The sequence below is a fragment of the Sceloporus undulatus genome, chromosome 9, assembly GCF_019175285.1.
Source record: "Sceloporus undulatus isolate JIND9_A2432 ecotype Alabama chromosome 9, SceUnd_v1.1, whole genome shotgun sequence".
Classification (NCBI taxonomy): domain Eukaryota; kingdom Metazoa; phylum Chordata; class Lepidosauria; order Squamata; family Phrynosomatidae; genus Sceloporus; species Sceloporus undulatus.
In genome coordinates this window covers 34,257,439-34,269,202 of record NC_056530.1, presented here as the reverse complement: position 1 = coordinate 34,269,202, position 11,764 = coordinate 34,257,439, and the positions used below count along the sequence as shown (strand labels likewise).

The 11,764-nt window shown below is 43.2% G+C and overlaps 2 protein-coding genes across 3 annotated transcripts in view; one reads left to right on the top strand and one right to left on the bottom strand.

Annotated features, from left to right (window-relative positions):
• The window catches only part of RUSC1 (RUN and SH3 domain containing 1), a 23,177-nt gene extending 21,421 nt beyond the window's left edge, over nt 1-1,756 (top strand). For both annotated transcript variants that reach the window (XM_042440756.1, XM_042440755.1), the window contains one exon: nt 838-1,756. In XM_042440756.1, the coding sequence (XP_042296690.1) occupies nt 838-1,006 (169 nt within the window). In that variant the 3' untranslated portion in view covers nt 1,007-1,756. The remainder of the gene's footprint in view (nt 1-837) is intronic.
• A 4,125-nt stretch (nt 1,757-5,881) lies between these two features.
• The window catches only part of ASH1L (ASH1 like histone lysine methyltransferase), a 98,887-nt gene continuing 93,004 nt past the window's right edge, over nt 5,882-11,764 (bottom strand). The window contains exons 27-28 of the mRNA XM_042440786.1: nt 10,157-10,461; nt 5,882-8,529 (exon numbers count right to left, since the gene is read on the bottom strand). Coding sequence (XP_042296720.1) covers nt 8,438-8,529; nt 10,157-10,461 — 397 coding nt within the window. The 3' untranslated portion in view covers nt 5,882-8,437. The remainder of the gene's footprint in view (nt 8,530-10,156; nt 10,462-11,764) is intronic.

The following is an 11,764-nucleotide window of genomic DNA, read 5'->3' as shown; positions in this document are numbered from 1 at the left end:
ATTAGCAGCAACACTCACAGCCTGAATGTGAGAAAGGAGGGACAGGGGCAGGAAATAAAGCTTTGGTTAATATTAGGATGAAGGCAGTTGTAATATTTAAATAGGAATTTACAATGGCCAGTTTGGCGTCTGGTACCTCAGTAGGGGGAGAGGAAGAGGTGGCATCATGCCCTGTGGAAAAGCAAACTGCTACAGTTATTCCTAGCTTGTGTGCTCTTCCTCATTAATATATTACCATCTTGGCCACATATGTGCCAGTCTCTGTCTGTGAAATGTTGGAGGGTATGCTAGTTCATAGTAATACATTGTCACAAAGAAAATCCATCCCTCCTTCCTAGCTACTTTGAGATAAACTCAAATATGGGGGAGAATGTGGGAGTCAGATAACATCACTGTCCATGCTATTCAAAAACTGTCAGTGCTCCAGCCCTATAAACCCAGGCTCCACTATACCACTGGGGAGAAGGCTGTGCTAGATTTTCTCACCCTGATAATGCTGGTTGCCTAGCTATAAGGGTTTGATCAACCTGTTTTTCTCCACAGAAGTCCATATTCTAATTCAAAGTTTGCACTACAGCTTCCAGGATCTCCCTGCCAGCGTGGGCACTGATCACACTGACTGGTAAATTCTGGGAGCTGTAGTCTAAAGGTGAAATCAGAGCTTTCAAAGAAGTCTACAATAGTACAGGCCATGCCTAAGCTTACCACCTGTTCAAAAACAGGCTTTAAAGCCCTGGTCAGGTTTCTTGGACCTTGTGTCTTGTGTACTCTACCTGCCCTGCCCTCCCTGCTCCCTGAGTTCATTGAACATGTTTGGGTGTCTGTCTCTCTCCACAGGGCTGTCCGCGCACTCTGCAACCATGTGGGAAGTGGGGACAATGAGCTGAGCTTCCGTAAAGGGGACATCTTGCAGGTCTTAGATACAGTGGATGAAGATTGGCTCCAGTGCTGCCATGGTGACCTCAGAGGCCTAGTCCCTGTAGGCTACACTTCTCTCATCCTGTGAAACAGGGCAATGGACCATGTGGAGCTCAAAAACTACTGGAAAGGGGATGCAAAATGTAACTTCCCCCAATACACATTGGATATGATGTGAACACTAAGAAAAAGAATGTGCACACCTGTGGTCTACCATTCTCAACTGCACACCTGTCATAAGGTCACAAATAGTTGTCTGCAAATTGGGCAGCCTCTGTTTCCTACAGCAGGGCACAAAGTCTGCCAGAGCAGGCTCCCCTGTTGCCTCACACTTTCCTTCTTTCAAACTGCCTCACCCCACTCTGGAGGTGCTTGAATGTCTTAGCCCACCCACCTTTTCCCCTTGAGAGTGTCCTCTCCCAATGTATTCGCTGCTCTCTAAGATTGTGTTATCTTCATGCCAAAAGATTGTTCTCTCTCATGTATGTATTATAACGTATATATATATTGTGTGTATATATAGCATAGAATTTGAAGAGCAATCAAGTCCAACCTCCAACTCAATGCAGCATCTCCAACTAGAGCATCTCCAACAGGTCCACAGAAGGGAATCCCACCACCTCTCTTGGCAATTGGTTCTATCGCCAAATCGCTGTTGCTGTCAAGAAGGTCATTGTAATGTTCAGTCAACATCAAAATTTTTAGACCATAACTCTAAAGAACCCTGATGGTGCAGTGGTTAAATGCTTGCACTGCAGCCATTCACAGCCACAAGGTTGTGAGTTGGATCCCAGGCAGGGCTCCGGGGTCCACTCAGCCCTCCATCCTTCTGTAGGTCAGTAAAATGAGTACCCAGCTTCTTGTTGGGGGTTTGCAGATTGTAAACTGCTTAGGCGGTGTTTGTTGACTGATAAGTGGTATCAAAATGTACTTGCTTCTGCTGCTGCTGCTGCTACTACTACTACTACTACTTAAAACCATTAGACCTGGCCCTCCCCTCTTGGGCAACAGAGACAAGGCTTGCCCCTTCCTTTCTGTTTCTGTCTCACTGCTATTGCACATTCTCTGGGCTGCTGATGGTGCAACAGTGAGTGGGACCCATCTGGAATGGCTATTCCTGGAGGCTGCCACCCTCCAATGACAGCACTCCTTGCTCTCTAGGAAGATGGCAGGAATGGAGTGAAATAAAACATTGCAAAAATATAACCCAGAAATTGATTCTCACCTCTGCTCTGCTGCAAACTGTGGCATTTACTAAAGCATGCTCACACGGTTGGTTTCTCACAGCCCTATTTTGCCTACAACGCTACTGGCATTCATGCACTGACATTACTGCTTGAGGGTGATAGCTTTTCCCCCTCGTTCAAGTAGTTTAGAGAAGCATAGATTTCCCTCCCCTCCCCACTTTTGTGCTCCTAACAACCCAGTGAGATACCTTAAGCCAAAGATGAGTAACATGTGGCCCTGGAGCTCAAGTGTTGTTTTTGCAGTCCATTACACCTCCAAACATTTCCTAGACTGTCTTTGGTGTGACCAAAAAAAAAGGAGGACTTAATTATTTCTGATGGAAGACTCCAGGAGCAGCGATTCCTTTTTTAAATAAATGGTCACACTTACCCCCTTCCTGCACTGTTAATATCTCTCTCTCTCTCTCTCTCTCTCTCTCTCCAGTTTTAAAATTCTAACTAGCTCCATTTTGGGGCCTCCATGGCCCCCAGACTCCTAGCGTTGCCCATCACTGCATTAAGCCATGAAGCAACGGCTGGGCCAAATTCACCCAGCCAGATTTTATTTCTGAGTGAAAGCTTGGACCTGAATTGTTGTGATCTTAGTCAGATATGCTAACCCCTGCTGCCCCATTTGCTGTGCTTTGATGAGTTCTGTCTCTGGCAAAGCCATTGCTCATCTCTTCCAGTCTTGTTCTCACTGTGGACAGATTCTGTACATAAAGCGTGATAAGATCAGGAATTGCTCCCAATGATAAAAAATGGAAAATGCTTGCTCTCATAGAGACTGTCTGCTACGTCTCTGATGTCCATTTTAATTTGGATGGGTGGTGGTAAACAAAATGGATGTCTCATATTAGGTCTCTGGGGTATTGGGGAACATATGGCTCTTCTGGTGGTTTGCCATCAAGTTGGCTTTGACTTATGGGGACCCTATGGATGCATGAGAGACCTCCAGGCCAACCTGTCCTGAGTTTGCAGGTCCTGCAAACTCAGGGCAGCAGCTTCCCTGACTGAATCTTATCTTCCTGTAGTGCAGTCGTCTTCTTTTCATACTGGCTTCTTCTGAGGGCCTTTCTTACTATAGCCTTGGTGCCAAGGTGAGGTTAAACTGCTACACTTGGTGTTAGGCAGGCACTCTTAGTATATATAGTAAGGCTACCAAACGTTAACAAAATATATTCATGTAGTGTGTGTTGTCCATTGCTCTATCCACACAAACGCCCCAGTTATTGTATCTCAGCCTCCTTAGTGGCACTGGGTTTATTGGAGATTAGACTCTGAAATTTACAGCAAACTGCAGCCAAATAGCATTTCACCAAGGAGAGAGAAGAGTCTGCATCATGTAAAGATAAAAGAAATTCAAGAATATGATTGGTCTGGACACAAGGAAACAAGTCTACTCCAGCAAGGAAAGTAAGAAACTTGTTCCATTTGTAGGCATAGGATTTCCATGAAGAAGGTTTGTGGGCTGCTAGGATAATTCTCTGAATTGGAGCAGAGAGGTCCTGCATCATCGGAGAAGAGGTGTGAACCATGGTTGCCTCGGCCACCAAGGAGCCACTAGGATGATGTTGGCATGATCATCCTGTATCTTTGTAAGCACAATGGTGAGCAAGGGGAATGGGAGAAAGACATGTCTCCTTAGGGCTATGGGACACTTTTACAGATTGGTCTGTGACATGTCAAGCTGAGTTAATTTGTTGGCCTGCCAGGGAATGAGCCTCTGACTGGAGAACATTCGCTAGACGCTTCTCTTCATCAGGTAGATTTTCAAAAAGAGGAAGAACTTCCCCCCCTAAATGTTGCTGCTATGCAGCCATACAAACTGGGTAATTAGCAATCCTAAGGCCCAGAGTGGCAGCCGAATAAAGTGTCTTGGCCATAAGGTCCAACTTATGATTCTTCTTATCTGAGGGAGTTGAATGTGGCTTTCTGAACAAATTAGATTGAGATGCCTCAACAATTGCCAAATTCAGCATAGGGTGTTCAAGTAGCCATGTTGAATCTGCATTAGTTATCCTGTAAAGATTGTCAGTCTTTTTTGAAGTTGATGGAAGCATTGACGGATTCGCCCATGATTTGTATGACATTTTTAGTAGGGAGGGCAAGAGTGGAATGGACACAGGAGTCGGGAGTGCTGATTAAATCCTCTTATAAAATCCTCTTGTTGCTTTACCTCCAGGTCCAAGGTGTGTGCCATTCAAAAAATCTGCTTAGAGAATGCCTAAACATCATTTCAGTGGATGTGGACTCATGCTCAACCACATATCAAGAGGGGGACCTTTCCATACATACATCAGATGAATCGGCCTCAGTACCATTGTTCATAGATTCATGGCATTGAGGTGATTGATGTCTTGGAGATGGATGGAGGAGTTGCTCTGCAGGGAGAGACCTCTTGGAAGAACAAGAGGTTGAACAGCTTCAACAGATCATCCCTACTGTACTCTTATGTCGGTACCAACCCTCTGCCCTGAGGCCTTGCCGTTTACAGAATCTACCATGCCTATCTGGAGATGGGGATTTGAAGGATCTCCAGCAAAGGAATCTTGGCCAGAGATTGGTCCCAAAGTGTAGGCTGAATGCAAGGTAGGAAGCCTTGTGGAGAGGATGCCCATCTGGGTGAAAACTCAAGGATCTCCCATTCTCCACACCTTCAAAAACAGCTTCAGTTAAGGATAGTGTATCTCCTCTGAATGCTTGGAAGAATGGGTTGAAGGAAAAATAAACAAACTGAATCCATACAAGACAGAGGTCATAATCTGGTGCTGGAGGTATGTCCACCAGTTCTGCATGGGGTCATACTCCGCCTGAAAGACTGTGTTTGCAGTTTGGATCTGTCCCTCAAAATGACAGCTCAGATAGATGTGAAGGTCAAGAGTGCCTACTATCACGTTCAGCTGATATGCCAACTGCACCTCTTCCTAGAATTGTCTTCAGACTGAGAAATGACCTGCCAGAAGAGATACAACAACTGAAAATGCTGATAGTATTTAAAACAACATTAAAGACATATCTCTTCCGGCTGGCCTACCCAGTCAATTTTAAATCATTGCTTTTTAATTTGTATATATTTTTTAAAAACATACTCGTGTATTTTAATAGTTTTATAGCGGTATCTACAACATGGGGTTAAATTTCTGGGCCTGTGACAGCTACCCAACCTCTAGTTATTTGTGGGTTTTTCAGGCTATTTGGCCATGTTCTAGAAGAATTTCCTCCTGACGTTTCGCCAGCCACAAAAAACTATGGATGCTGGCCATGAAAGCCTTCGGCTTCACATACCCAACCTCTGCTTAAAAACCTCCAATAAAGGCTCACCATCGAAGCCCATCTCTTGCATTGTTGAAGAGCTCTATAAGTTCTTAAAAACTCTGAAGTTTTGCTTATGCCAAACCCTGCATCAGTACAATTTCCACTCGCGAGTCCTTACTTCTCTCCTCTTGAGCAATACAGCCCTTATGATATTTGAAGACAGCCGTTCAGCTTCTCTTTAACTTCATCCCTCCCTTTAAACAATACATAATCAGCCTTTTATTCCTCCAAGGATGTGTTCTCCAGAGCCCTCACTATCCTCATCATACTAATGACATTTTAACAAGACACAAACAATTAAAAACTACAATATAACTGGGATTTGTCAGAAAGAGGGGACATCTTGTGTGTGAGAGAAAGAGATAGAAAGCAAGAGGAAAAAGAAAGAAGTAAAGAAACAGACAAGAAAACCCCCAAAGCCACTGGATAGGAAACATGTTTTTTTTCCCATTTAATACTAGAATCTCTTAGTATTTGAGATGCAGGCCTTTTATGCAATTACATCCAATGTTAAAATTGGTAATACATAATTTACAAAGATTAACATCAAAACAATGGTCTATTTAGATATGCTCTTGTAAAAAGGAAATATATTAGCAGCATTTCTTCTCAGCAACCACACGGCCTATCCCCATGCAGACTAAAAAGAGTTCGTATCTATATTTGCAACAAACATAGTGCTTTTTTTCTTCTTTTCCTGGGCTTCCATCAGCAATCGGGTGAAACATCGCCAGCCTCTTCGGTTAATACAAAACAACCCCTCCCCAACCCCCTGGTTTTTTGTGTTTTTTAAAAAAGTCAGTAATTTTCTACACCAGTAAGAAAACAAAACCAAAAACTTAAAAAAAAAACAACCCAACACAAACTCTTTTTCACACTTACCTAGAATTTGATTGTCTAAAAAACATCGTTTTTAGTCTTTCAACAAAAGAAAGATAAAATGGTAGAGCTAGTGTCTCACTTCTCGGCAAGCTTTTCTTCATCGTCGTCGTCGTCATCATCATCATCATTTTCTTTAAAAAGGACTTATCTGGATTTTCTCTCTTTTTAGTGTTTAACACCATTTTGAGACAATTCCCCGTTTTGAACTAAATGGAGTGACTTACTGAAAAGATTTTTCCGACATGCAGTTTTTTTTCCTCCCCCATTTTTCCTACAACACACAACGAGTATTTTATACTCAGGGTTCTCCTGTACAAGACTTTTCTACAGTAAGAAAATATTCCAAACTATTTTCTTATTTGTCTTTTTTTAATAAAATATGTTTTTTCCTCAAAGGGCTCCCCCCACCCATCCCTTCTCTTTACCAACCTCTTCTTAACTTCTTAAATCATCAGAAAAAAAAATTTGAATGGAATGGAGCCTTTTTTTGTTGTTGTCGTTCCAAACTAAGAGTAAACTAAGAGTAATATAGTTAACAAGAATGTACAGTTGGGACAAGCTTGGTCCGTTGGGAAGGAACACGGAGAGAGCTACCATATTGCTTTACAATCACGCAGCAAAAGAAAGGTTTCGATATATATACAACTTGGCACATTTAGAAATGGGATTCTTTTATAAGGACACCTAAACAGGACCATAATATGCTTATGAACACCAAAGAGAGACAGAGAGCAAAGCCACATTAAAGGGCCAGTGTATGCCGAACTGCCGGCTCCCTGTGCCAGCGCATGGCCTGTAAACCACCAGGGTACATGGTATGTTTACATAGTCTGGTGCCGCACTGGATATCAGCCATCATGATGGTTGGAAACCGTTATTGTGTTAAGCAAGGAAACTGTCCCTTCCCTGCAGTCAATGAGTTAACACTTTATTTTTTTATCCCCTCCAATTTAAGGGCAGAGAGAGGCAGGCGCATAAAATACACTGTCTCTTTAAGAGACGGATGCTTTTAAGCTGTACAGTTTTTTTCCTTTTCTTAAAAAAAAATAGAACACAAGAGTAGTGTTATCCATGAATAATAGTCTACAATTTCACAACAAATACTCGCTCAGAAATACTGCTTGACGGTTCATGTAGTGAAAAGTTATTTTTTTTGTGTGTGTGTGTGTTTGCTGTTTTGACAGTTTTTTGTCTTTTTAAATTTTCACGATACACCGGACACACAAAAACAGCTTACTACAAAATAAAACACCAAAGGGAAAAAACAAAAACAAAAAAGACAACCCAATCGGGTGGCATTAGGACTGGATAATTTGCTTTATAAAATTTATCTGCAGCAAAAAAAAAAAAATGTGTTTAAAAAATTCATCCTCCCTGCCCACCTTAAGTTGCAGGATGTGTAACCAAGTGCTTCAGAGTTGAGGGCTTTGGCTGGGGCTTTCATGCCAACAGAACCACAAAATTGTCCCATGTGCCTTCTGTGCTCAATGCATCGCTCTTTCTCCACCATGTCCTGAGCAAACCGAAGGCTTTGCATTCATGCCACGAGCCCCTTGGAGTTAGGACGCTTCCCCCGTGCCTCCAATCCCACCAGCTTGAGCTGTACACCATTGTGGCAGAAGTGACAGGTATGGGGAAGAGGACTCCTATGGAAGGAAAACAGTTCTGAACCAGCTTACCTCCCCACATCCCACTGTACAGCTCCTTCCTGCCCTTTTTCCTTTCTCTGACCAGGGACATTGCAGCAGGAGCAGGAGTGGCAGTGGCAGGGAGAAATAAATAAAATTAAAATTTGACTGTCTTGGACAAAAAACCACAAGGTTTTCCTTAGTACCTTAACATCGACAACAAGGCACACCCAACACCACACACATCATAAGAGCACTGCTGAGTGGGGCTGCCTGCCTGCCCAATCGCGTTGTCTAAGTGCTACAGAACCATTTGTGTCCGTTTCCTTCTACCCCTCTTGCCTGCCCTCCCACCCCCCAACACACTGTGAGACACAGGAAGGCGGGTGAAAGCCTTGCCCATCCAGCCCACAGTCTCATTCACAGAACTCCAAGTAGAGCCTCTCTCCAGTGGGGTGGAGCACGTCACTTCCTGAAGCTGCTCTCTGGAAGAGCCAGAGTGCGTCGCCGCAGCTTCCGTCCCGAACCTTCCTCTAACAGGTAGGTGACATCGATGGCTGTATGAGAGAGAAACATACAAATTCATTACAGACTTTAGTAAAGCCCTCCAGAGCAAACCTTGTGAGTGGCAGCTCTTGTAAGTATATGAGGTTGCTTCATACATAATCAGAGCAACAGTACATCTATCTCAGTATTGTTCACTTGAAGTGAATAACTTCCCCAGGTCCATGGGTGGCACACATAGGCTAGAATCCTATGCATATGCCACTAACAGTTACACCCCTGTAAATCTATTTTTTGGTCACTGTAGCATTTGGCATTCTCTTTTCCCTCCACAGTGACCAAAATCCCCTGCCCATCAAGCCACTAAAGCTCACCATGGACATTTGTGCCTGGAAGGAGGAGGGTCTTAGCCACATGCAAAATGATTATTTTAGCCACTAAACCCTCTGGGGAACCCCACTGAACCTCAGCAGCTGACAGAATTGCTTCATGTCTGGCTATGGCTCTCTTCCAGACACGAACAGCCACCAGTTGGGTGGGGGGCTTCAAGGGCTCTAAGGTAGGTCCAGAAATGGTAAATGCTAGGCTGAGTCACAAAAGACTGAAGACGTCATTGACTGGACTTGGAAGAGCTACCGATTCATTCCTTTCTTTAAAAAAGCTAAACAAAGCCCAGCTTTTAATAATGGGACCCTTAGAAGAATGGCAATTTCACAAGGCTTTTTGTCCCATCTCCACCGACCTATTTCTGGCCCAGGAGAGGCCCTTTTTCTAAATGAGGAGTGACTAGAAATTTCTTCTGGATTTTGGGGGTGGGGAGGGAGGAACAGAGAGCATGGCTGAGCTTTTTGTGGGCAGGTTTTAAGGTCCATACTAGGTCACAGAAGGGCTGATATGAACCAAAGAAAGTAACAATGAATATAACTATGAATACTTTAAACTCTGTATTGCTCAAATACAGAAGCAGTAACCGATACATAACCCAGCAGAAGGACGGCCCTTGTGGTCTCTTCCAACTCTACGATTCTATGATTCTATGATTCTAAGCTTGTTAATGTGACTTTATATGAAGCAATGAATAAGGGAGAATGTGCCCCTCTCTACTGGTCACCAAAATTCTAGGAAGAGATGAAATGGGCCCCATTGTGATAAAAGTCAAATAAACTCCTATGTTTTTATCCTAAAGCTTCACAGTCTATGTTGGGACTCTATATCCTATAGTTTTTCCTAGGCTGTATTTAGTATGCTATTTCAAGGTCATGCTTCTGAATCCTCAGCCATTACAAACGTCTCCATACACCGAAAAAGAGCACAAGGAGTGGGTTTGCCCTCCTTCTTTCTGATGTGCTACTTCTCTATGCAGAGGGAAGAAGAGAAAGCAGTGTGTTTTAAAAAGGGAGATTTGATTCTCACAGAGAATCCCAAATGCTATGCTCTCAATTTCACCATGCGGAAATGTACTCATGAAAAAGTGACTGCAGAATGATTCATAATTTAAAAAAGTTATGGAAAAGCTCTTTTAAAACATGATACGTCTATCTTATTCTGGCAAAGTTTGGGTAATTCTACACCTTTTTGCACCACCTGGACAAAGTACTATTAAAAAGAAACATGATAGAAGCCACACATGCAGTGAGCACTTTAAATTTGCTCCGTGTGTGTGTGTGTGTTTGCTCTTACCATTTTTCCCTGGGATTTTCTCTAGAAGGGTGAGGAGGATTTGGTTGAGTCTTTCACGCTGCATGTGCCGACGTTCTTCTGGGGTGCAAGGCCGCATGGGGATGGAACTGCTTTCTTCCACCTTGTTATCCATTTCACCATTTTCCTGGGGAAGTGCCTCCTTCTCTGGATCTTCTACACTGGGCAACTGCTCACTAGAGGCTGGCTCTTGCCTTGCTATCATGTCCTCCATGAGGGGAAGTGGGTCTTCCTCCTGGCTTAGGTCTTTGTTCTGAGACTTGGAACGGTCAGACTTCCAAGATGACCTGGAATAGATGACAGCAGCCATATATGGTCAGGAGAGTCATTGTGTGCATCACCATCTATCTGCTTCTTACAAAGACTGGAGAAAATATCCTTGACAATAGCATAGCATGATCAAAAGGGCTCTAAACTAAATCCTGGGGGTGGGAGAGGATAGTTCAACCATCAGTCCAAAGGCAAATTCTAAACACAAAGATATGAATTCTAGAAGAGAAACTGAGGAAGAGAATGGCAACCACAGTAAAACTCTCAATAAATTAATGAATTGGAACAAAGAACAGGTTGCCTAACTGTAACTGTAGTTCACTGAGTGGTCATCTGTGAACTTACACATATGGGTCATTCTGTGCCTGCATGGAGATCTCTGGAAGTTTCTAGAACTGTGTTTTGGTGGTAACCCTGCCCTTTTGCCGACATACATATAACCTGTGGGTTCCCACCAAAATCCAGTTCCAAGTCTACCATTGAGAGATCTGGAAAAAGGGATGGCATGAAGAGGGCAGGTTGTGTGAGTTTACAGATGACCACTCAAAGAACAACAATTACAGATAGGCAGCCTGTTCTTCTTTGTGATCTCTGTGACTCACACATATGGGAGAACAGCGAAATTAGTCAAATGAAATTAAACAGAAACAATATTCTACATTTAGGGTACAAAAACCAAATGCACACTTACAGGATGGGGATACCTGGCTTAGCAACAGTACATTTGAAAAGGACCATGGGATTATTGATGATCATAAGTTGGACATAAGGCAGCAGTATGATGGCAAATAATATTTTGGAGTTGGGCATATTGAGCCTGGTGAAGAGACGAATGAAAAGTGACAAGATTGCACTTTTTAAATATTCAAAGGGGCTGTCATAGAGGGGAGAGTGAAGGTTTGCTCTTTGCTTCTACAGAAAGTAGGGTCCAGTCTAATGGTTTTAAGTTACAAGAGAGTAGATTTCAATTGAATGCCAGATGGAACTTCATGACAAAGGGCAGTTTGTCAATGGAACCAATTACCTAGAAAAGTGGTGGGGTTCCTGGATTTCTTCAGAAAGAGACAGGACAATTACTTGCTGATGATGTGCTAGCTGATTTTACTGCATTGAGCACAGGCTGGATTTGATGGCCTATGGGATCCCTTCAAACTCTATCACTGAAGGAGCTTCCTTTGTGACCAACATTGTGACCAAACGTTTGTAAGGGTTGTTGTTGTTATTGTTGCTGTTGCTGCAGTTGGGGAGCGACTGAGATTTCAATGGAATGCCCTACCTCTCACTCAACCCCTCACATTAACTGCTCTCTGCACCTGAAAT